The 26131-nt window shown below is 48.1% G+C and overlaps 2 protein-coding genes across 3 annotated transcripts in view; both read left to right on the top strand.

Moving 5' to 3' along the window:
* The window catches only part of afg2a (AAA ATPase AFG2A), an 89862-nt gene extending 70782 nt beyond the window's left edge, over positions 1 to 19080 (top strand). For both annotated transcript variants that reach the window (XM_028416763.1, XM_028416762.1), the window contains exons 16-17: positions 2435 to 2599; positions 18845 to 19080. In XM_028416763.1, coding sequence (XP_028272564.1) covers positions 2435 to 2599; positions 18845 to 19027 — 348 coding nt within the window. In that variant the 3' untranslated portion in view covers positions 19028 to 19080. The remainder of the gene's footprint in view (positions 1 to 2434; positions 2600 to 18844) is intronic.
* Positions 19081 to 20524: 1444 nt separating this feature from the next.
* Positions 20525 to 24301, top strand: spry1 (sprouty homolog 1, antagonist of FGF signaling (Drosophila)). The gene is made up of 2 exons (XM_028416852.1): positions 20525 to 21124; positions 22398 to 24301. Exon 2 carries the CDS (start codon positions 22448 to 22450, stop codon positions 23540 to 23542), a length of 1095 nt encoding a protein of 364 aa, XP_028272653.1. The 5' UTR covers positions 20525 to 21124; positions 22398 to 22447; the 3' UTR covers positions 23543 to 24301.
* Positions 24302 to 26131: the final 1830 nt, after the last annotated feature.

The following is a 26131-nucleotide window of genomic DNA, read 5'->3' as shown; positions in this document are numbered from 1 at the left end:
TTTGTGTGTGTGTGTGTGTGTGTTTTGATCAGGTTGACCGATTCGGCGTAGCCCCCACATGTTCTTGGAGGCGCTCTCACCGTCTCACTGCAGCTTCAGTGGTGTGTAATGTTGACTTAAAGCTTGCTGATATTTCTTACCTGGGGGCATTTCTAATTACTGACGGCTCGTGTGTAATGGCGCCCATCATGTCAGTAGATGCAGACTGCTGTTAGAACAACAGAGAACTAAGTTTTCTCTGGTGCTCTTGCCGTCTCCCACGCCACTTATCAGTGTTTGTTTGCAGGGTTTTTGGTCGTCTGGGTCCCTCGCTCTGCCTCGTTCTGTCCTCTCCTCCTCCTCCTCCTCCTCCGTCTCCCTCCCTCTCTGTCTTTCCTTCTGCCAGTCGAGCCAAGGCTTCAGGTGGAATGATGCTGTTACGAAAAGAGCCCGTCAACGCTTGCCCGACATGCCAAGCCAAGTATTTGTCTTTCGGGGTCCCCCTCCTTACCTCCTCCTCCTCCTCCTCTTCTTCTTACTCCACCCCACCACCACCACCACCTCCCCCGGATCCTTGAGAACAGGAAGTGTATCTTGTTAAGTGATGGATGGGCCCCCTGCTCTTGCTGAGAGGAAAGAGGGGGAAAAAAGCCTTTCTTTCCCTCCAGGGCAGTCAGATGAGTTTAGCAGTCTCAAAGCTGAGGGTCGGCTCTGCTTTTTGGGAGCGCCTTGGAACCCTTGGAGCCCGAGCGCCTGGAAGCCACAGGCACTTCTCCATTATGCATGTGGCCAGAATTAATGGCTGTCAAAGCAGCAAGTGGCATTTTTGCACGAGAGGAATTGATCCGAAATGAAAAAGATCAATCCAGAGAGTGTTTACTGGAATTTGTATCCATGTGTTTGTCGGCGTGAGTGGAAGTGACTGTCTGTGTGTGTGTGTGTGTGTGTGTGTGTGTGTGAGAGAGTGAGTTATTTAGCCGGGGGTCAGCAGGTTTGTGTTGGCATGCTGCCGCCAGATACTTTCAGGGAGAGCAACTCAGGAAGTGTCCCTGGCACGTCCTCTGCATAATGCAGTACGCTTCACTGCAACTGGCTCGACCTGCTGTGACAAACAACCACACACTGATGTCCCCAGTATACACACACACACACACACACACAAACACACCTGTGGGAAGGAGCACAACAACAATCCTAATCCCACAGGTGTTGTTTTATGATCGCTTTGCCAGGTGCACCTTATCACGTCTCATCCATGCGTCTCCCAGCAGGTCTCCCTCCGCCGTGTTCCCGCTTGAAACAATGCTGACGTTATTCCTCTCTGTCCGTTTTATGACAACAGTTCGCCACTTAGAGCCGCCCGCCTCTGCATAAACCAGTGGAAGAATCCAGAGACGTGAAAAATTTCCCTCTCATGATCCATCGGGCCTTTGTCAGCCGGGGCTCTGTTGTGGTTACCTGAGGGTAACTAGCTGCTAATGTTTGTCTCCAGTTTCCATCTTCTCATGTTCCAAAGGAAAAGCCACAGATAAAAGGCTGGGAAGCTGTCCACTGGCTCAGTAAACCAGAGTTTGTTATCCAGAGGGGAGAAAAAGAAAACCAACAAACAAAACTCAGGATGCTTTTCACACTGGTGATAAGACGACAAAGACACTCGGTGGTGACCCTGATCACCTGCAAACTTTTATTCTTAAGCATGACACGAAAGAATATTTCAGAAAATAACAATAATCAACAATTTTCTCCGAGTCTAAATTGATTGTCATCAATGAATTCCTTGGCTCATAATCCAAAAAGGTCTCGGCGGTCGGCCCTGCTGTGGTCCGTCTGGCCCCGAGCCAGAGGACTCTCTGGGACTGGGGCTTCCGGTTGGTGTTTGTTTTTTTGTTGTTGCTGTTCTCACTGAGTGAAGTGCGGTCAGTTGTTTCCCACATGGCTCTGCCTGCCTGCTGGTCAGAGGGAGTATCGCAGCATGGCAGCGTGTCACAACACATGGAGACAGGGCATATTTGTCTGTCCGTCTGCCTGTCTGTGTTTGAGAGGCGCCTGCCACTTAATGACGTCTGACAAGCGAGACAGCGGCGGCTTTGGGTACTCGAGGACTGTTTTGGGGTCACGGAGATGTGATCTGTAGGAAGTGGAGGGTTTATCAGATAACATCAACACTGTCTCCACGCTGACTGCCAGAAGTGGAAAACCTAAATTTCACAGTTTGCGTCTCAGGCATTCGGTTCATGGTTCTCTCTAAAGAGGCGTGCAGTCAATGCAGGGGCGGACTAAGCTTCACTACCCAGTCCTTCACTATAAGAAGCAAGCAGTAAGCAGGTCAAAGGTTACAAGCATGGAGTCCTCATATGTTTTTTTCTGTTTGATGCACAAATGAAAAGCTGGAAAAAATAAACAGTTGGAATGAAATGACTTCACAGCTGCTTTCTGTCTTCTGTCCTTCCCACAGGCTCTGATGCGTCCAGGTCGCCTCGACCGGATCGTCTACGTGCCTCTTCCAGACGCTCCAACGCGGCTGGAAATATTTTCTCTGCAGTTCCGGAACATGCCCGTGGCTGACAATGTGTCTCTTGACGACCTGGTGACTCAGACCAACAAGTATTCTGGAGCAGAGGTGAGCTACGTTTTCATTTTACACCAGCTCGATAATGAGAGGGAGGATGTGTACATGTTATTCATTGGTTGGGAGGTGTGTTGCCTGTGTGGTGTTATGCTGTGCTGCTGTCCTGGAGGCAGGTTCAGGTGTGGGCCTCCACCTGCTGGTTAAGCCAGAATCCTTGTCCAAATCCAGGCCGTTCGTTTGCTCAACTTAAATAACAAGGAGCACGCAGCCCACTCTGAGGACTCCTCCCTCTGTTAAGCAGCACTCTCTGAGGCCTCTGTTAGATCTAATCTAATAAGTTGGAGGAGCCGCTGATCTCCACGGCTCGATGTAATAACTCAGTGCTCAGTGAGTAGCTGAGAGCAGAGGCTTGTTTCCATGATGTCTGTGCTGTGTCACTGGGCGCCCTCGTGATCCCGCGGCGCTCTGGGAGTAATCGTACAAACACTCCTTTGTGTGACAGGGTTGTCTCTGCATTCATCTGCCGCGTGATTCACATTGTGCTCACAGTTACTGAGAAGAATGCGCCACAAACTGATTTACTAACTTTAGCAGGGTTTTTCTCTCTTTGCTGCATCGTTGTGTTGTTGAGGTTTTGTGTGCAGGCTCTGGCTCTATCTGTCATGTGATTTTCAGAGAAATCATGTTTATTCTTGTCCCCCTCATCCTGACCCATAGTTTACACAGGAAAAGACGGACACTGCCTCTCTGTAGTGTTGGACATGGAGAGAAATGTCATGCTGGGTCTCTGACAGGCGCAGAAAACAACCGGCTTTAAGTGACTCAGATGATCGGGCAGGCTGTGAATGCAGCGAAACACATTTTACTGTTGTCACGCTAAAACTAAAGCTCACAACATAGGCCCCGTTCACACTGGAGAAAGTCATTCCAGCTAGAGTAGGATTGAGCCCAGACAGCCTTTAAGCTGGATGCATTCAGACCTATTTTCAAATCTGGCTAGCACACACTTGTGTCCGCACTCAATCCGGCTTCATCCAGCATGTTTGCGGTCCTCCAAACCACTAGGTGGCGCCTCGTAATATACAGAGTCCGTTCACGCCACGGTAGGACCGTGTGTGCGCATGCGTCATGCGGTTTTTATGTCCCGTGTCTTGCCCCGTGAAGCTAAAGTAGCACATCGCTAACCGGAAGTAGCATGTCGCTAGCCGGATTCGCTCGCCACATTTGCGTTCACGTCTGAGCCACATTTGAGCCAATCCAGCTAGATCCACCTCTCATGGGTGGATCTAGCTGGATTGAAACAGCCGGATTCAGCCGGTGTTCACACTCAGAAAAAAACACATCTGGATCGATCAGGATGCGGCCGAATCCTGCTTAAGCCACATTTTTTCCCCCAGTGTGAACGGGGTATTACATGCTAACACCGTAAACGCATATAATGCCGGCCGATAACATGTTGGCAGCTCTGAGACAGGCCGATGCTGTTTGCTAGCTTTGCTAATAATGCTAACAAAGACACTGAAGACTAGCAGAGCAGAGCACGGCTCCTCGCCCACAGTGGAGGGAAAAAGCCTTCAACGTGTCTCCATCAACTCGTAGCTTTACTTCAACTGTGAAAGAGCTTGAAATTCGCAAAACCAAATGTCTGACATGCCAGAAATCCATCGTCCAGCAGCCGTGGTGGAGCCCTTAATCGATCCTCACCCGCTTCTGTACACTGAACAACAAGCAGCACAGACAGAAATGTTCCGTTGATGCTTCTCCCAGTCTTACTGCATTTGCTTTTCTTGTGCTTCCTAACATGTTCCGCTCTGGAAAAGCAGTTACCGCCGGTCTCACACCACTACCGTCAGCACAGACACCATTTATCCTCCCAATGCTGTCACATACAGAGATTTACCTGCTGGTTTAATCAGTGCAGTTCCCTTCAGGATTAAACCTGTATATGAATGATCTAAGATTTTTTCACATTTGTACTAAAAGTATGTCATATACCTCCAGGTTTGACACCAAGTTTTCGCCTGTTTTAACAAGGAACGTTGCACGTCAGCACCTCTGTCAGCGAGCTGAGACGGCTGTCTGTTGGTTCAAAAATCAAGTCTGATCAGGACAGCGAGGTGTTGAGGTGTTTCTGTCTTCTCTCCTGACATTTTGATTCTCTTGAGGGCAGTTGGGGGTTATCTGTAGGGCCTCCTCATATCCTGAAAAGTACGCACGCACTCACTCTCCCTGTTTCCTGACTCGGCAGCCCACACCCAGAAATCAGCCTAAAGCAGGCGTACACCTGGAGGAGGTATGCAGTCAGAAACCAAGCCCCCGCTATCAGGTGTTGTGTTTGACATCGGGGTTTCTGGTATAATGTCTCATCTGTGGAATGGAGGTTTGCAGTCACTTGCCATTGACTTCTTCAAACCCCACAAAAAAAATTCAAAGGCATGCCACAGTCGAGCTGACAGAAAAAACAGTGCGTCTCACCTGCGCACGCGTTATATTTGACATACCAGTGCTATAGCTCAAATTAGATCAGATGAGACTTTAAACCCCGCTGATCACAGAGGGGAAGATAACACTGTTTTTACCAGATACAAGATCCAACAAACACATGCAACAAATCAGCAAGTAAATAAACAAGTAAATGTCCAAACACACTGTTCACTGCTCACATCGTCACAGCTTGTTGGACTTTAGCAAAACTTATACTGCCATGCCAGACACAGTGTTAGGAAGCTGCCTTTAAAAGATGTTTGGACAGGTGATGTGAGGAACCAATCATCAATCAGAAGGTGACCTCAGCCAGTCAGATCAACGCATTGCTGAAGAGTTAGTTAGGGATTGTATCTTCCTGACAACATCCAGATCAGTTGGTTATGAAGAGTTAATGCTGTAAACAACTAGAATTCACATTTGTTAGCCTGGATGCTAACAAGCAGACTACCAGCGCTGGCTCTTAGTGGCGTCTGTGAGCAGTTGCCTCCTCTGGACTTTCTCTTAGCTGTAACTGCCTGAAACTGCCAGTACTTCCTCCCGGGACGCTGATTGGATTCATTCACTTTTCGGCCACAAACACACAGCTTGAATCCGTGGCTGTGGACGACTGATCAGCAGTTAGCCTGAAGACGTCCAAAGTGATGTGATGATTTATATACGAACATTATGTCTTCATCATTCTCAAGCATGCAGTCATGATTTTGAACATTTTAGATGTAAATGTATGGACAGTGAGACCTCTGCAGACCCCTGAGCACCGAGCCGTTATCCGTGACTCTGGTGTGTTCGGTGTGATGCAGTAAACACCTGGAGACTGGTTTCCATGTCCTTCTCACTGCCGCAGCCTTCTGACCTCCTCACATTGCTTCTCATCGCCGTCCGTCTGCTGACCGGTCGGACATTTGGCTGCAGCTCCACTTCCTGCGCTGCACAAACTCCTGCATTCATTCAGCACCACGTGAAGCTTTGACTTTAATTACATTCTTGGGATTTCAGACTTGTTGAAGGAGGTAGGAGGTGATGGGGGGGGGGGGGTACTGAGGAGGACGTAGTTGTTGTCAGCTCGGAGCTTGAAGCTTGTTAATAAAATCACCTGTCTTCCTACCTGCCTGGAGTGACACCTGGTTTCCCCAACCCTTCACCTTCCCACCGACAACACACCTTTAACTCACACTCAGCCCAGGAAAATTGCTCCTGGCTCTCCCTCCTCACCTCTGCCATCACTCCTCCACACAGAAGCAACACTTGATACTGTAATCGCAGTGTTGTCACGCAGCAGAAGGAGGAGAAGAAAAGCCTCAGCGGCTCCTGAGAGAAGGTGTGATGCTTCTCTGCTTCCCTCTGTTTTTTTCTGTTTGTGATCAAGCCCTGACAGGAAAAGACCGGGAGGATTTATTGCAGCCTGTCAGATGCACCAAGTCAGGTCCAGGCCTTGTTGCAGGCTTGTTGAAAAACTGAAGCCCTATCAGATTTCAACAGTGTTTTTTTAATGTTACATATGAACAGAGTTTTTTTCGAAAAAGAGGATTTTTGCCGTTGGGAAAAAATGTTTTTTTCAGTTTGGTAAACATCACAGCAAACATTTGATCCTGAAGGTATCAATGAATGAAGAACAGTCAGTCCAGGAATATCTGGCTTTATTTATTTTTAAGGGGAGGTGCCCAGGTGGCGTCCTCAGCCACTGTCTTCCCTCACTTTGGAGGAGCAGTGGGTCTACCTCCAGCTTCATGGTACAGCATCCTCCTCACTGCAGAGGCTGTGCTTAGCCTGCCATCAGGCTCCCTGACTTTTGTCCAATCCAATCCTCCACCTGACCTGACATGGCCTTATGCATCCTACAGAAACTTAGCAGGCTGGTGTCATCTTGAAGACTTCCTTCAGCAAAGCTGGACCCTTGATGAGAGGATTCATTGTGTTCACACACAGAACTTTACCAGGAGTCCCTGTTTAAATGTAGTCATCAACTGCTGCTGTCAGGGTTGCTAGGCGACAGCTGGTGATGCAAACAGGAAATCCCTCTGTGGTGCCTTTGGATGATGCCACCCCTGAATATCACAGGAGAGTGGGGAAATACCGAAACCTGAAGGGGACAAGTGGAAGGTGAAGTTCTGTGAGAAATCACCAGAAAGGAGCCCTCCACAATCCTCACATCCAACACACCTGCACACGTTCACCTGTGGGTGTGGGTTCTTGCACAGTGCTGCAGACTGGAGGGTGACCAGACGTGCCGTGGAACTGTCCCAGTCCTGCTCCCGACAGCTTCAGCCTCTGAACGCTCACATCAACAGATCACATGTGGAGGAAGTCTATAGGACACAGTGTTGGTTTTGGCACAGGGCCATTGTCTGAAGGCCTGAGGACACAGGTGGAAGAAGAAAGCAAAGGATGACGCTCTCACTTCTCTGAGCAAGACATCTTACGGGAAAACACGAGTCCCTTTGTCTTTGATGAAAAAAACCACCTGATGCACAGGGTTGGTATAAGTTTCCCTCTTTCCTGTTTGGAACAAACAGGATCCAGGTCAGAACAGGAAGCCGCTGCAGAGGTGGCAACAACAGACAGAGCTGAGGGCTCTGCCTCCTGATCGCACCTCACAGGAGGCGGGGTGGGTGGCAGTTGTTCAGGCATTTTAATAAAACTTCAAGCTGCAGCGCTCAGCCGTATCCGAATATCTTTGTGTTCAAAGATGCCTCTGACCGGCTGTGACCTCCGTTAGCGGTGGGTCCCCACCCCCACCACCACCTCCACCCCACCCCCTCCACCAACAGGGGGGAGCTGTTTGGTCCAGGCCCAGGTGTCTGAAACGTTTGGCTGACATCCATTCAAACTCACTGGCGCAATTGTTTTCTTAACTCCTTTTTTTTTCTCACACTGGCAAGTCTGTTCCGAAGCAGGACGTAGGAATCAGCAGATCAACAGTCTGTCTTGACGTCAATGCGCCGCCTGTGATGCATAATATTCCTCCTTTACTGCATTTCTCAGCAGCTGCCTGTCAAACAAATGTGAGCAAAGCTGTAACCTGATGAAGCAGTGGCACATTATTGTGTGTTTGGAATGCAAAAATCGTACATTTTTAAAAAATAGTAGCAGACATACTGGCTTTGCAAACGCCTGTCTGTGACGATTATAAAGAGTTTCATCACAAATAAGGCCTCGGATAGTGACACACACACACACAGAAGGAGTGAAATCACACTCACAGGAAGACAAATGGTTTCCTCCTAACACCTGTTGTGGTCGTGGCTGTGCCTCCTCTGGCTCTGTGAGTTGTCTGTCTGATTTATGGCCCCGGTATTTGTTGTTGCAAAGATTTTTATCACCAAGGACACAAGCGCAAAAAAATGCATCCACAGAAAGACGTGTTGCCGTTTGAATAACTGCGATATTGCACAATGTGTGAAGCTGATATCTGAAAAAATAATAGATCGGTAATCACAGATCCGCTAAACATGTCAGCTGTGGAGGAATGCGTGTCTGACGAGGTCTGAAGTCGATTTTCCAAAATACACTTTCACCTCCAGCCGTGTGTGTTTTTATTTTCTGAGGCTGACCACGCACACAAGTCAGCACGGCATGGCTGACATGGAAAATGCAGCGAACAGCTCGACAAAGGCCGTGAAGGAAAAAGCCATTCACACCTCTGTAGCTCTGTGTGATGCCCCGCTTCCTCCCCAGGAAGCCTTCTGCCTCTCGACATTGTGAATATGTTGTTTTTAGTCGACGCTGCAGGTTAAATAAAGACTTAAAAAAAGAAAACATTCCTCTGGCTGCTTCAGCCAGCAGGCTGCTGCAGCCTGCAGAAGGTCAGCTATCACAGGACGGGAAACGCCTCCAACTGGCCCTCATTTCATATTTTATATAAAGCCTTCCCTGTGGTTGAAGTGTACGAGTACATGGCGAGCACAATTGAATTTTTCCTGGGAAATGTGAGCCCTTAAGCGTACCCGACGTGCTGTTTCCTTTGGCCAAGCAGGAGGGGAGAACGTGGGGAGCTGAAGCCAAAAGAGAAAGAAAGTTAGCAATAAAGCAGAGAGAGACGGAGGAGGGAGAAAAAGTGTGATGAGGGAGAGGGAGACGCCAAATTCTGGTAAAAGAGAGGTGAGGAGGGGCACCGTGGACCAACCTGAGAGTACCTAATAAAACCAGAAGAGTACAGTGGGGCAAGGAAGGAAATATACAATGACAAGGACACACCATTAATTCAGCTTCATTTCCTGGAGTCTCTGAGTGGAGTCTGGCAACTGGTCAGAACCCAGAAAGACCCTTAAAGTGATGCAGAGACAAGTTCCTTAAATCATTGTATAGTTATTCATTTTGGATGGTTCAAATTAGCGGAATGTTCATTCAGAGAAGAACTTGTTAAAGAATCTTTGTAAAGTGTTGCAGAGAGATCTGGTACCAGCCAGCTGGAGGGCCATCTCCAGGCTGAGCTGGGAACTGCAGGGGATCCCCCAGAAGGAGCTGGAGGGTGTTGCTAGGGACCTTGATGGACTTGATGGAGAAAGTCAGTCCAGCTAGAGTAGGATTGAATCCAGATAGTCTTTAAAGCTGGATACATCAGAGCTATTTTCAAGTCTGGCTATCACACACACGCGTGTCCGTCCACGCTCAATCCAGCTTAACCCGGCTTGTTTGTTGTCCTCCAAACAGCTAGGTGGCGCCTTGTAATATACAGAGTCCGTTCAGGCCGCGGTAGGACCGCCTGTGCGCATGCGTCATGCATGTGTTTCCCGTCAGGTTTAGGGTTTTGAAACATAAATTGTGTCTTTCAGAGTTAAAATCCAGAAATAATCTGTGTGAAACATGAACACCTCCTGCAGGTGCTAACTTCATAAAACACAGGGAAAATGGCAATAAGACACTTTTACAGGAGCATGTGACACAGGTGGAGTTTCCCCTAGCTTGACATTACCAAACACACACACACACACAGCTGTCTCCAGGTCACTTCAGTGTGGGCGTGTTTGGTAAATATGCCATCCCTGCCTTCCCTGGTCCAGGGAGAATGTGGAGCTTTCATTCATCTGATTAAGGGGCGAGGACAAATCTGCCCTTAACGGCGAGGCCCAGCTGGACCTCCCCTCCACACACACAGACACACACATGCTCACACACACAACCTCAATCCTGTGTAGCCCCAACACAGGTGCTATCCCAAACGTAGTGTGGATGATACGACAACACTCAGACGCCGGACGTGGAAGTTATTTCAGAGATTATTTATTGAAGCATCCTCCTCTGTCATGACAAATACTTCCTGTCGGTTCAGGACATACTTCTCGATATTATCAAGCTGGAGTGTATTTGGAAATCTTCTGTCTTTAAACTCGAGTGTTTGTGAATCCTTTCAGTTCTGACCTGTTGCTGGGTTTCCTCACATCAACTGCTTGTTTCAGCTCCTTCCACAACATCTCAGGTGGACCAAGGTCAGGGCTTTGACTTCAGAACATGAACTTTGGTCTTCTTGAACCGTTCTTTTGTAGAACCACATAATTCATTGTTCCATCGTTGATGGCACGCCGTCCTAGTCCAGATGCAGGAACATATGTGTCACGGAGCGTTCCTCTTGAACTACTAGAAAGTGGACATGATGATAAATCATCATCTAAATGGCGACCCCTGTGGAAAAAAGGAGGAGTCTAGAAGTCAGTCTGTGGTTGGACCCTGTGACAGTGTGACCCTTCACACGGTGGTCCACCAGCAGCACTTGGGAAAACTTGGGCCATCACCTTGATGTAGAAGTTTCTCAGTATCCACCTCAGAAGTGGCAACTTTAACTGAATCAACCCTTGTGTGCTGAGGTTTTGTACAGTGTTCGGACGGTGTGGTGTTGTTGTTTGTTTGCTGGGGCGCCTGCAGTCTGATCCTCCCTCACCTCTGTTGTCTCAGCTGTATCGTACGGGGAGGGAAGCTCACACAGTCTGTTTCATCATCACACTTTTCTACGGACGGACTGAAATTCCTCAGCCGAGAGCACAAGCATGTGCACGTTCATCCGCGGCTCACACACACACACACACACACTCCTCTCGGCTTTTTATGATCATGTGCCATGTTTCCACCCCCCCTCCTCCTCACGTGACTCCCCCTCTCCCTCCATGCTTAACCTCGCCTCCCTCTCTTTAACCTTCTCCCTCACTCTCGCCTTGTAATCTTAAATAGGTTTCACATGGAGCTGTGGTCAGGCCTTGTTTCTCTTGGCGCAGGCCTGTCACTGCAGACACTTCCTCTTTGCCTCTTTGGAGGATGAAATGTTTTATTTCTGGTTGAGAGTTTGGGTTCTGCACCCCCAGTGTCGTTTGATTTATGTATTATTTAATTTCCTCTCTGAAAATTGGATGCAGTGTGGCTTCTCTCTTCACTTTTTTTTCCTCGTTGTGGGGTCGGGGGGGTTGATACTGTGGTGACTTTCGGGGAGGTGGTTTGTATTTCGCGTAAGAGCTCCTCTTTGGGCCAATATAATCTGCAGGATGTCAGCTCCGCTCTTTTTTCCATCTGTATGTTTAGTGTAAGTTACCTCTGAAGTGTATGCATCCATTTTGTAGCTGTGTGTTTGGCATTCGCTCTCCTCGTCTTTATTAAGAGGCGTCTGCATGTGGACACGCAGAATCGGTAGCTCTGGTTGTGAACTGTGCATAGACGTGTCAGATCAAACTCCTTTCTTGAATTGAACACATGAATTCATTATTTTTCTGCACTCTCAGGGCTTTTCCTCACATGTCGGTATGATGGGTCCATTCCAACAATAAACAGAACACATAGAATTCATAATATGATGCCAGGAAGTGATGACAGTTCTAGTCAAAACTATTGACACCAGGCTCTTGTGGGTTAATGTGATTTTAGTATTTGAATAATAAAAACTAGCCGTCTCTGCTTGCTGTGACTTCTGAAGGCTACATGAGTGTTTATGTGTTTGTTAAGTAAACACACACACGTGTTTGCTGCATACAACACTTCCTTAGAAGAAGTCTTTGCATGAAGCCGTATGTACTGTGTACATGTGTGTGTATAAGTACATGAATGTGTGGTTATATGACTGTGTGTGTTTGTATATTTGTATACTACAGTATAAACTATATCAAGGTGTTCCTGAAAGTGCAGAAGTGCTCTGTGTGTGTGTGTGCACATGGCTGCTTAGTGTGTGTGTGTGTGTGTGCACGTGCACATTGCTGCTTAGTGTGTGTGTGTGCACATTGCTGCTCAGTGTTTTGTGTGTGTGTGTGTGTGCACATGGCTGCTCAGTGTAGTGTGTGTGTGCACATGGCTGCTTAGTGTAGTGTGTGAGTGTGTGTGTGTGTGTGTGCACATTGCTGCTTAGTGTGTGTGTGTGTGTGTGTGTGTGTGTGTGTGTGTGTGCACATTGCTGCTTAGTGTGTGTGTGTGTGTGTGCACATGGCTGCTCAGCGTAGTGTGTGTGTGCACATTGCTGCTTAGTGTGTGTGTGTGTGTGTGTGTGTGTGTGTGTGTGTGTGTGTGTGCACATGGCTGCTTAGTGTAGTGTGTGTGTGCACATTGCTGCTTAGTGTAGTGTGTGCGTGCACATGGCTGCTCAGTGTAGTGTGTGTGTGTGTGTGTGTGTGCATGGCTTGTGGAGTGATGGAGGAGAGGGCTCTTGCGAGAGGCGGCGGTGGAGGGGAGCTGTGGAGCTCGCTTCTGTAAATGTGGCCGTTTGTGTGTGAGTGAGTGAGGGGGGGGGGGGGGGGGGGGGGAGGAGGAGGAGGGGGAGGACTGGATGTAGCCCGCTGTAGACACAGGGGCGGATTGATAGTAAACACACACTCCGGGTCTAGTGGATCTGCTGCCGGTAGCCCAGCTAACAAGCCCTTCATTAAGGCCGTCTGATACACTCACTGAGCGCCTTTGTTGGAGTAGGAAGCGAAAAGTACACCAGACAGATTTGACCTGAGAACGCTGCTATGTGCTGCCAGCAGTCACAGGCTTTTTTTTTGAGAAGGTTTATTTTGGTCTTGCTGAACAGGTTGTCTCATGGCATGCGCCCCTTCTCACCTCCTCCAGGGAAAAATAGAGATTTATTTCACATTTTCATGCGACCACTGCTGCTGTTTGGTATCTCGGTTTAACTTTTTATTTCCCTCATGTGTTTTTTTTTTCTGCCTGAAAAAGGTGTTTATTTAACCCCTTGTTTTGTTATATTCTTATTTGATCCTGTTTTCTTTGGTGTCGTTTCTCTTCTCTTACAAGGATGACAGGACCTCACGTACAGCGCTCGACGTGCTGCAGTATATCACTCCACGTGCAGCGTTTATATATCAGCACGTTATAGCTGCGTTCACTGAAGCAGCATGATGTAGGGTGCAGCACAGTGACCAGCAGAGCATAAAGGCTGCTGTTGTGTCCAGGGTTTCATGTTGTGGCACGCTAATGGCTGAGAGCGCATGAGGCCGCTGGCAGCGCCCGGCGGCAGCCTGCAGCATGTCCTCATTTCATAACCCAAATAAAAATCCAAAAATCCTCCATGTGATACAGTGACAGGATGTGAAACCTGATGCCTGAACACAAAGCTTGGTGCTAATGTGTTAGTAAGAAATCACTAATAAAGGACCATGTTAGCAGCATCACAGTCCACATAAATGCACTCTTTTGGAGCCAGCCACCCCAGAGGCGGCAGCAGGAACTGCAGGTTTTGACCCGGAGGCCGCTGCCTGTGTTTGACTTACTGCTCTGCAGCTCCAGTATTTCCTGCGCCGCTCCATGTGGGATTTTAATGCCTGTGACTGAGCATGCTCCTGTGTGAGGCGCAACAGCTGATCCCTGGTGCAAACACTAGAGGTCTGAGGCCCCTCCGCCATGAAGGGCTTCAGCATAAAAAAAAATACTCAAAAAAGAGACGAGATGTTATTGCACTGCCAGATTCTGGAAAAATATAAAGTCAAATCAATGAAGAAGAAATTAAAGTAATAAAAACACACTAAGAGTCTCAGCAGCTCCTCCAACCAGAAGATGTTCTGTGCAGTAAAAGTGACAGATATACACACATTAGTGTTAAATAACGTGTGTTTTTACGTTCAGGCTTGTGATCCTGAGGTTTGAGAACCACGAGGGGAAACTTGTCATTAGAGGAATATGTGGAAACAAGGATGTGGCAGGCGCTCCTGTCGGGTATCTCTCACTGTTCCAGCGACCCACTTTAAAGCTGCGCAGCCAAAGAGGCGCTGCCGACATTTTTTAAGGTGGATTCAAGACATTTCTGAACGTTTCTAGCTGTGGATGTAACACACTGTGGTGACAGGAAGCTGCAGCAGTGTTTGAACGTTTGTGGCAAAACGTCCTGAAAGCAGACAAACTAAAGAGGCAAATAAATATTAAAATACACAGAGGAACCTTCAATGACCCCCTCTGTGAAGCATGGTGGAGGTGATACAATGATAACAGTGAATTCTAAAAGGAACATGGGCCAGTGTTATTGTAGATGAGCCAGGCAGTTACCGTGGTAACCAAGGCCCAAATCCTAACCAGGAAGTAGACAGTGCAACAACAACAAGCATGCAGCATTTTGACAACAGAGCCAAGAAACCCCGACCGAGCGTCCAAGTGTGAAGACGGGAGTTTGAGTTCATTATGGATCAGTATGAGTTCATTGATAAAGGTTCAAGTATCAATACCATGACATCATCCTGAGGAGATAGAGCACACGGGCTTCAGAATCAGAATCAGAATCACTTTATTTATCCCCGAGGGGAAATTCTTTTTTGTTACAGACAAATAGAAATCAAAGGTGAAATAGAAAGATATAATACATATCTAAATACCTAGACAGCATTTAAATCCCTGAGTTGTATCTAAAGAAGAAGAAACATATTTACCACTGTATAAAAACCTTTACATAGTAAAGAGCAGGACATGAATGTACAGTATGAATGTGCAGTGTCTGAGTGACTGTTACAGTTCAGAGTTCAGTAGCAGGAATGACTTCCTGTGTCTCTCAGTGGTGCATTGTGGGAGTCGGAGTCTGTTGCTGAACGAGCTCCTGTAGCTGGTCAGCACAGTGTGGAGCGGGTGAGAGGGACAGTCCAGTATGGTCTTTATTTTGGACCACGTCCTCCTCTGACACACCTCTGTCAGAGAGTCCAGGTCCTCTCCCACAACATGGCCGCCTTCCTGATGGTTCTGTTGAGTCTGCTGCCCCAGCAGACACCAGCACACATGATGGCACTGGCCACCACAGACTCGGTGGAGACTCTGATGGAGGAAGAGGGAGCTGCGGCCCCTGCTAGCATGCAGGGCGTCAGGACAGGTGCTTCACAGATGTCAGGATGTGAGGCCTGCACCCCCCCCCCCCCCCCTTCTGTTTCAAGCCAGTGAGCGGCATGGTCTGGGCAGGGTAAACACGCAGGGCTGGGGTAATTTTCTGTGAGGGTTTCCCATCATTCAAGTCATTTAGGCCTGTCAGTAATAATGATGCAAAACAATGAGGCCGTGTATCCCTCCGGCTGCCTGTTTATAAATGGAGAGCGAGCACAGGGAGAGAGAGAGAGAGAGAGAGAGATGCCACATGCTGAACAATGTGATTCAGTGTTGTTTCTAAGCAACATCCATAAACAGGAACAGACAAACACCGCAGCACAATCAAACCCTAATGTCTTATTTACGCTGAAGCTCCACTTTCAGGACGTGTTTTCCGTCTCGTTGCTCAATCTCACGATTCAACGCTTAATAATTATTTGCTTGTTTACTTCCACAACAGCCCTCAGGTTTATTAAAATATGTCCTCTGAAGTACATAAACGACACACACACACAGCGCTCACATTCATGCTGGCCGGGTTTATGAGCTGTTCTGTGAAGGCGATCAACAAGCCAGTGTTCCCCGCTGTGTGCTGAAAAAAGCTGAAGCCACAAAGACAAACAGGCCGAGCCAAAGAGCCAGTTTGTTTGTTAACGTGAAGGCATTCCTACGCCGGAGCCAAAAGTCCAGAGCAGAGCGGGCTCCTCCTCCCCCCTTCCTCCCCCCTTCCTCCACCTCCAGCACCACCCTGGTACCCCTAAACCTTCCACCCCCTCACCCCCACCCCCCCGAGAGGAAGGAAAACTGCCACAGAAGTGAGACGGTGTGTCGGTGTGGAGGGGAAGAGTGCTGACTTGTGGCAGGCCAAATAAATTATAGATCTCTCCCTTTTTTTTAATGTTATTGCAATGCAGACTTTATTTTTCATTCCCTTCATAAATTATGTCAGCAATCACTTAAATATATGGAGAGCTGATGCAGAGCAGCGGGGCTCTGCTGATGTGGGCGCGCTCAGAGTTCCTGCTGCTGGCACCAAGCCAGAAAAAAAAACCCAGAAGTAATCATCAAGAGCTTCTCAGTCTGGAGGAAGCTGCTGACTCACAACGAGCCAGAGGTCTGCAGAACACGCAGGCGTTTTTATGACGAGGCAGAAATGTCAAGTCAAAAATCCAAAAATCATGGAGGCAGAAAAGCTCCATGAACCCCTGATATTTGGGGCTTTGTTTGTTAATATTGGGCAAAGATATTTTTACTCAACTAACCAAGAAGTCTGGAATCAAATATATTTACACTTTTAAGGACTTGCTCTTGGCTTTAGGTGCATAAAAATATAGTGAAAAACAATAGATATTCAATGTTTACAGAAATCGGGCCCGATTACGTGATTTCAGACTCGATCGGAATCGGATGTTGCCTCCCGATCAGGACTCGGATATATACTTATTAGGGCTCCTTAAAGTTAACGCCTTCTGTGCAGGGTGGCTCTGTGTCCTGTAGTGTAGGGGTGTGACAGTTGCTTTTGGTGCGAGAGGTCCTGGGTTCGACGTCACGATGAGCTGCTGCATGTGTGAAATCTCCTAGCGTGGCGCTCCGGACACGCACACACACACGGACACATACTATATAGAGAATCTTGAAAGTATCGGATCGGGACTCGGTATCGGCAGATACTCAAAATCAAATGACTCAGACTCGGACTCGAGCGCAAAAAAACCTGATCAGGACATCCCTAGTTTACAGGAAGACAAAAACTTAGTAAACGTTCTGAATATGTCGTGTCGAGTGGGTTTAAATATGCACAGTATGAGTCAGTAAATGTTCACAGTAATGTATAGTAATTAAATAATTCAGATAAATTTGTGACTCAAATAAACAGAGAAGGAGAATAAGACTATAATAAAATCAGACTTGGAGGATAAATAAATAAAAGTAACATGACAGCAGTGAACTCTCAATGGACATCTGTCTGTCAGCTGAATCTGAAGAGAAAGGCAGTTTTATTGTAGATGATGGAAGGCTTGTTACCGTGGTAACCAGGGCCCCTAATCCTAACCAGCTAGTTTTTGTAGTAGCAGTACTAACTAAACCCTAACTTAAGTGCTAAAGCGGCGCAGTGTTTAAAACACAAAGGGCCAAGAAAACCGACCGAGCGTCCCTGTTTGGAACTGTGTTTCCTTAATTATGAAAACATCAGTATGAGTTCATTGATAAGGGATCAAGGTCCAACATTGGAATCGAGCTGTTTTCTCCTGGTCTTCTGTACCTGCTTGTCTACAGGTTAGAGTGGTGTGTGTCTGTGTGTGTGTTATTATTTGACTGTTCAATATTCACAGCTCTGCCGGGTCACATGACCACCTGCCCCACTGACCTCCCCCCGGCTGTTATCAGCGGCCTCACAGGAAGCTGTTGGCCTGTGAGGCCGCTGCTCTTCTTGTGTGTGTGGCCTCCTCTGAACAGACGGAGGAGGGTGCTGCAAAAAAAAAAAAGGTTCCTGGCCTTCATCAGCCATCGCCACCAATTCGGAAGTGAGTCACTCCTCTGCTGTGTGCAGGATCCCTCCCAGAGGTCGCCGTGCGCTGACTGCAGCACTCCTCTGTGTCAGCTGTTGCATAATATCATCAGTTCAGAGGCTGCAGGAGGACAACTGTCCTCACAAGTAAGACAGGGTGGATCAGAAACATGAGACTCTGCATTTATCTATTCATGAAAATGATCCAATATATGTGTGTGAGTGGTAACAGTGTGTGAAGCTCTGCTCTCAGTGTCTGCTGTGAGCTCCTTGTGCAGCAATAACAGCAGCTAAAGGTTTCCAGTAGCTGCTGATCAGTCGTCCACAGCAGCTTGGAGGCTTGGAGGAGTCTGAGTCCATTCCTCAGTACAGAGCAGCTTCAGTTCTGACATGTTGCTGGGTTTCCTCACATCAGCTGCTTGTTTCAGCTGCTTCCACAACATCTCAGGTGGATTAAGGTCAGGACTGTGACTTCAGAACATGAACTGTGTTCATTTGTATCAAACCATGATGCTACCACCACCATGCTTCAGAGATGGGATGAGCTTCTTATGCTGGGATGCAGAGTTTTACTTTCTCCAGACTTTTCTGTTCTGGTCTCATCAGTCCTCAGAATATTTTCCCAGCAGCTCTCTGGTTTGTCCACATGACCCCTGTCAAACTGCAGACAGGCAGCAGCGTTCTTCTTGGAGATCAGGGTCTTTCTTTAATATTAATAATAATATGTGAGAGAGGCCTTCAGCTGCCCTGAGCCCTGAGGTTACCCTGAGTTCCTTTATGACCCCACAGACCGTTACACATCTTGTTTTTGGGGTGATCTTTGTTGGTGTATCACTCCTGGTTCGGATGGTCTCATTTGTTTGGTGGTGTTCTCTTTGTCTACTGTCAGAATGTGTGTATAAATCAGATGTTTGGGATCATATTCATGCGCAAACACAGAACATTCTGAGGTGCTGTGACGTTGAAGTCAGCGTCCCTCGGCTCGCATGGTTCAGCTGTTCTCAGTGGACTCTGCCTGACAGCTGAATATCTGTGTCTGTTTCCTGTCCCAGATAACAGCAGTATGCAGAGAGGCTGCCCTCCTGGCCCTGCAGGAGGACATCAAAGCTCAGCACATCCAGGCCAGACACTTTGAAAGTGCCCTGAACGCTGTGAAGCCCCGGATCCCAGACTCTCTCATCCAGTCATATATCAGCTACCAGCAGCGGCACAGCGGCGGCCTCTGCTTCTTCTGACCCTGTGCTACGGTGTCATGTTTGATCATAATAAATATGATGTTCTCACTTTATGTTTCTTGGCCTTTTTCATATGTCACCACAAAAAAACGGTGTTTTAACCCTTTAATAACCCTGCAGCTTTCTTTGTCATTTATAAGTTTAAATGTTTTAAATCATATTTTCTGCATGAGATTTTGTGAAATTAGACGCCAATAAAATGGTTGTTGTGTGAGTGGTCATACTGCTGGTGCACCCTCTAATCAGAGCATTACACATGCTCCCCACACTCCCAGCTATGGAATTAAATCGCAGGGTTAGACGTCTATCTGGACCCCCTTCAAGGACCCCTGATGGTTCCTTAAAGCCTGAGTTTGGTGAACCGCTGCTCGGTATCCACGGCTGGTATATTCATCACATCCATCCATGGAAAATCAGCTAATTGCTGTAATCGTGAGATTTCCGTCCGCACTTCCGACCACTAAGAGCAGGGATCCAGGCGGCCATCTGTCGGTCTACCAGGATCTGCTTTATCACCGAGGAGCTGATTTTTTTTATTTTTTTTTTAAACTTCCCAGTCATCCAGAGTCACCGCGCACAGGTCTGGTCTTTTCTGAGCCGACGTGTCCCCGCGGGTCATTCATCTGTTGATTTTTCCATTTGAATGGGATAAATTGACTTTGTATTGAACTTCCTTTTCTCATGGATCCGGATGTAGCGCATCCGCGACACCAATCAAAGCAGACAGTCAGGAACAGGGAGGAGGGGGGAGGACGAGGGGAGGCTCCCCCACCTCCCCACCCCCCTGGTTGCAGGGCTGATTTTTTTTTTTTTTAAGGTGGTCTGAAAGTTACCACAGAGACCCACCACCACCTCCACCCCCACCGCGTGGTGATGGTGAACATCAGAGTTATCACTGCGCGTCTGCTTCCCGGCCTGTGTGCGTAAAGGGAACATTCCAGAGAGGACAGAAGACATCCTGTCCACGCTTCCTCCCCGAACTGTCTGTAAATGACAGAATCAGGTCCTCTAGTGGACTCTGACTCACTTTAATGTGCGTGGATCTGACATTTGTAAAAAGTAAACCACACCTGATCACTGACAGACCCACGGAGCCGCTGTTAATTAGATTCTGGCTAATCATTTGCAGCTCAGTAGATATTTGATTTAGTTTGATTAAACTTGTTTGGAAGTGTCTGTGTCTGTAAGTCCAGCCTGTTTAGTTCCGAGTTCTACATGTGTGTAAAGCTGGCTCTATATTCTGCATCAGCGTCTGTACCAAAAAAAAAGACAAGTCAGCAAGACTATAAATAACCCGGGCGTTTATTACATCACCATTAGTCACATTAACCTTATTCACATCATTATTCATAACCCACAGAAACGGAAACGGGTGTTTTTTTTTTTCTTCTCCGAGCCAACGCAAACCAAACGCCGCCGTTCCACCTTAACTTGTGCACACATCTCCATCGCCCGGCCTTCCACATCTGCCCAATGAATCAGGAGCGGATGCAATGTATCCTTTTTCAGTGGAGTGAATGGCCAATGGGAGTTGGCTTGTCGAGCAAACACTAAGCCCTGCGTTCCCATTCATTCAGTGCTGAACAGGCCCGCGGAGCAGGAGAGAGCGCACCGCTGTCTGCGACGCCAGAGCGCAGACTCCCCGCAACAATACGCAAGAGCCGACTCTCAGCGGAGGCTCCTGGATATACGCTCTGTGTGTTTATTATCTCTACGAGAAGCTTTTTTTCCCCTTTAAAGCATATTAGCAGCCTTTCTATGGGACTTCTATAACTGCGCCGTCTTGTCTGAAGATCGGCCTCCAAGTGCGCAGCAGTTCTCCGGGTGACTTCCCTCCCTCCCTCCCAGCCCGGAGCTCCGCCGTGGATTTACTGGGTTTTTTTTTATCTCGGGACAAATGCACGCGTAACCCGCGCTGAACTTTTCTCTCCAAGAAAAGGGAATAACGCAAAGGGATACAGTCGCACTGGGATTAACAGACTGAGTATTATGCAGTAGAGCTCTCCGCCTGCGCCTGGACGTTGCCCCGGCCGTTCGGATGGAGTGTTGGTAGACTGCGTGGTTGATGGATTCGACGTTATGGATGCTCGCACATAGGTACGCATGATTTATTTATTTTTTTTACACTAGTTTTATTTTGTTTGTTTTTTTTTACGCCGTTTGTGACGTCGCGTCCACGCAGCGAGCTCGTGCGCGCCGCAGCAGCGGTTTAAAAAAAAAAACAATATGTTTCTGCACAAACTTTCATATTTTCCGCGTCACTTTTATGTGCGCGGAAAATAAAAACAGCCCCGGCTGGATTGATCATCGGGATTAGCTGGTGGGGTTGATGGAGCTCCACGCTGTGTCGCTCCGTGGCGGAGCTGGAACGAACACCCCTCCCCCCACGGCGGTTGTTTTCATTCATAAGTTTCCTCCGTCTGTTTGGACGCGTCCTCTGGTGTCTCTGCGGGTTTTTAGAGGATCCTGCTTTTTATGGCTGTCCTCTAACTTGGACGCGTTGTGCGCAGATGAGCGCGGATCTGCTGCGCTCTTGACGCGCAGGCGATTAGAAATATTAAAGTTTGTTTGTTTGCTGTTTTTTGTTGGGGGACCGTGGAGTCTCCGCAGATCAGGGCTGAATATGTCGCGTCGTTGGCTCAGGGGGGTTTGTTTTTGTCCTCCTGCAGGACGACTTAGCTCCAAAACACATTCCTGACAGTATTTATGGTTCAAAGACGTCTTTTTTTTTTTTTTTTTTTTACAATAATCTGCTTCATATACTCTTTTAAAATGTATATATTGACGTTTTAATCTGTGCGTTTGGTTCATTTAAAAATAGAAGACGTGTGTATTTTGTCAGGACTCGGCCTGACCTCAGGTTTTAGCTCCATACTTTTGTCCCCGTTTCCCTGAAATCCTTTTTGGTGTTGTAATAGAATACTAAGTGAGGCAGCTCATTTAGTTCCCTTGGATCGTGTCCTCATTTCGTCGCCGCGGTGCATTTAAATGTTAACTAGTCATACAAATGTAAATGAGCAGGGGAAGTATTTGTAGGGCCTGCTGAAGTTTAGCTGTGTGCGTATTGGGGAGGAAGGTACAAAAAGTCTCGTTAATAGTCAACTTTTTTTTCCCCGGGTTGCCTCATTTAACAGGATCAAAAGTGACATATTGTCATGTCGACACCATGAAAACAGCCAGTGCACGTATTAAAATACACAGTAATACCAATCAGCTTCTGGTTTGTTGTTTCTGAAGCACTGCCCTCTGGGAGGCGTGCTGACGCTCGGCGTCCTCAGGACAGTGTGTGTTCCTTTGGTCCCTCTCTGATGATGTCTCCTCCCTTTGTCTCTCTCTCTCTCCCCGGCCTCTGCTCCCCCTCCTCTGGCAGGTTTTCCGATGCATGTCCACGGTGAATGTCGGAAGTGGTGATCCCCCCAGATGGAGCTCCAAAGTCAACATGGCCCCGGCGGTTCATTAGTGGTGATCCAGCAGCCTTCCCTGGAGAGCCGGCAGAGGTCGGATTACGAGCGGGAGCTCCAGCATGCCGCCATTCTCTCCCTGGACCAAATCAAGGCCATCCGCTCCAGCAACGAGTACACGGAGGGGCCCTCAGTGGTACGGAGGCCCCCTGCACCCCGCATGGCCCCCAGGCCCCAGGACAAGCAGGAGAGGACTCACGAGGTCATCCTCGTCAATGTGAACAACAACTATGAGCACCGGCCGTCAGGTCACCACCACCACCACCAGGTTGGCGGTGGAGTGGTGGTGGTGGCCGGGGGACAGCAGTATGGTGGTTCTCGGGCGCCCGGGCTCAGCCGCTCCACGAGCACAGGAAGTGCTGCCAGCTCGGGGAGCAACAGCAGTGCCTCCTCTGAGCAGGGACTGTTGGCACGCTCGCCCCCAACCCGGCCCGGCATAAGCTTACAGCATCACCACCGGGCGGACCGGCCTGTTCGGACTCAGCCTAAGCCCAAGGCCCTCTCACAGCCCCAGCAGGGACCTCACTTCCACCAGCCTCCACTAGAGGCTCCACTCAAGCCACAGGGCAAAGGGAAACCAGACTTTTCTGGCCCTGGGAACGGGGCGGGCGCCGCTGCTGGACACCAGTTCATCTGCGAGCGCTGCGGGAAGTGCAAGTGCAGTGACTGCACGGCTCCCAGGAGCCTGCCTTCGTGTCTGGCGTGTAACGGCCAGTGCCTCTGCTCGGCGGAGAGCGCGCTGGAGCACGGCACCTGCATGTGCCTGGTCAAGGGCATCTTCTACCACTGCTCCAACGACGATGAGGGGGACTCGTGCGCTGACCACCCCTGCTCGCTGTCGCGTTCCCACTGCTGCTCTCGTTTCCTGTGCATGGGATTAATGTCGGTACTCTTCCCCTGTCTGCTATGCTACCCGCCTGTCAAGGGGTGTCTGAAGGCGTGCCAGAGCTGCTACGACCGGGTCAACAGGCCCGGCTGTCGCTGCAAGAACTCCAACACTGTCTATTGTAAACTGGAGAGCTGGGCCCCACAGAGCCAGGAGAAACCTTCCTGATCGCTCCCCCTGCAGGAGACTCTAGGCGTGGATCTAATGATGACAATGATACTGATAATGATGATGATGATGATGATGATAGTCACAAATTAATGTTTATCAAACATTCTAAAGCACCTCCCGCCCACCTCCCCCACCTCCTCGGAAGGAGCTAAGCAAAGGAAAACCACTCGATTATTTTTATTTTCTCTGGATCAGGACCATGTTTTTACAGACCAGTGTTTGCCTTAAACTCTTTCTACGTCTGTCCTCAGCTCCTCATTAACACTATTGTTTTATACATATATGTTCCGTTTTTAGGCAGGCAGTTTCCTGCGGGTCTGCCTCTCACCAAATCTGTGAAGGACGATCTACTCTAGGGCAAATATGTAGCTGTTACCTGGTGTTCGCAGCAGGCAGGTGTGTTGGAATTTCTCGGTTCCTTCTGTTAACGAAAGCACATCCATCCATCTCGTGGTGTTCTCCACTCGGACACGTTTCTCTCCTTCCACCCCGTCTTCACTCACGTTCTGCGGCATTCTCCCCCTTTTTTTTTTTGTGTAAAATTGTATGCTCAAAATCCATAAGAGGAATTCTGGCTATTTTTTAAGAAAAGAAAAAAATGTCTGTTAAACATTTTTTTGTTGTAAAAAATATTTATTATGTGAAGCTCTATTATTTTATGATATTTATTGCAAGAGACAGTCTTAAATTTACTCATGTCTGAATATAACAAAATATCAAATACTTACTGAAAAATTAAAGGGTGGCACAAAAGAAAACTATGTTAACTTTAATGCAGAAAATATATTAATTAATGAAAAAATAGTTCTGTCTGCTGTCTTGATTGGAGAAACAGGTCCTGTTTGTGAAGTGAACAGCGGATCTCTGTGTGTGTGTGTGTGTGTGTGTGTGTTCATGCTGGCTGTGGAATTCCGGGTTTAAAAGCGAGTAGAAACAGCTTGTAGCTGAAAATGTGACTGTTTACATTCTTGGCGGGCTTCTTTGCTGCGATTCTCCTCGCTAACCTTGAAAGCTAAACAATACAGGTCATTGACATGATTAGCCCTGAAGCTGCTAGCATCAACAGAGTTTTCCATCATGAGTTATGCTCACAGGAAGTAGCTCTTATGTCTAAACCCCACCCCCCCCTCTCCTCCACCCCCTGCTCTCCAGCCAACAAGTCACCACAAAACTATGCACTGTAGTTTATTCCCTGGGCTTTAACTTAACGTGGCAGGATCGGGATGTTCCCAAACTCCCAAATGGTCTCCATACTGCAGGCCCGAGACTCACTCTGTGTGTGTGTGTCATTATGAGTAGCCGGGGCCACCTGTTCAAAGATAATAAACCAGGGCTATCAATGCAGGGCTTTTATGGTGTGGTTCCTGCACTAAAGGCAATGACAACCCCCACCCTCACACACAGCCTCCACCCCCTCCAACCAACAACCCCCATTTTTTTCTTTTCTTTTTTTTGTGAGTGAATTTATCACTTGGGACGTCCGCTGACCCCCACCACCACCACCACCACCCCTGACACACACACACACACACATTTCATCTCTACCTCCAGGCACGATGACATCATCACTTTGAAAGGTGGTTGGGGTCGGTCAGAAATGCAAACGGTGACCAGGAAGTTCTCTGACACACAAAGGAAAGAATACAGCCACAACACAAGTGTGTGTGATCAGCTGCGTGTGGCCCTCGGGTGATGCTAACAGCTGCTAGACGGAGGAAGGTGGTGCAGTTTTTTTTAAGGTCAAACTTTGAAGGGTTCTGAGGGGAATGGTAGCAGCTCTGTGGCAGCCATGATTAAAGCTGAGGAGGACTTAACTGCTTCAGGGAGGAGCATCACTGATGTCAGGAGCCTGTTAGAGACAGTTTGACCATTTAAACGGCCTCATGCCTGAATGCTCTCCTCTTCCTCCTGCAGGTAACAAACAGCTGGATTATGCCCATTGCTCATCGCTGGCGCCTCTCATTAGCAGCCTGACAGTTGGTTTTATGGATGATTTCTTTGCAGCAGCTGTCCTGCAGGAAGTGTTACGACTCATCAGGTGAACGTTTTGTTTTCATTTTTCACTGTCGCACTGTTAGAGCTGAGGTGTTAAAGATCGCAGCGGTGTCAGATCGGCTCGTGACCTCCTGGTGTTTTTAATGCAGGTCAAAGAATAGTGCATGTTGGGGTCGTTTTTCTGTCACCGAGCACCTCACAGCCTAAGAATCCAGCACTAAGGAAGCATCTTGTTTTGTCGTGAGCGTCCCTCCAAATGGGCCTCCTGTACTCCCTCTGTGGTTTTTTTTTTGGGTGGAATGTACCTTTTGTTGCCCTGAATAGCGAAGAGTGGATTAGTGATTTGTCAATTTCCTGTTACCTTTTAGAGCTGCAATCTGAGCCCCATTTGCTGCTGGCTACTGGATGATAGCAAACAATAGGAGGCCTCTTTTTTTAACAGACGAGGGGGGATGGAAGAGATCTAAACTGTATTCAGGAGGCGGTGAACAGGAAGACAGTGTTTACTTGATATTTTCCAGCCTAAGCCAAATAAGGAAACAGACCCTACTCCCACCATTTCCACCACTTGGCTCTGCTGAGCCTTTAACA

This window comes from Parambassis ranga, chromosome 10 (genome assembly GCF_900634625.1).
Source record: "Parambassis ranga chromosome 10, fParRan2.1, whole genome shotgun sequence".
NCBI classification, from domain to species: Eukaryota; Metazoa; Chordata; class Actinopteri; family Ambassidae; genus Parambassis; species Parambassis ranga.
The sequence above is the reverse complement of the archived record's forward strand: the minus strand, read 5'-3'. Positions and strand labels throughout refer to the sequence as shown.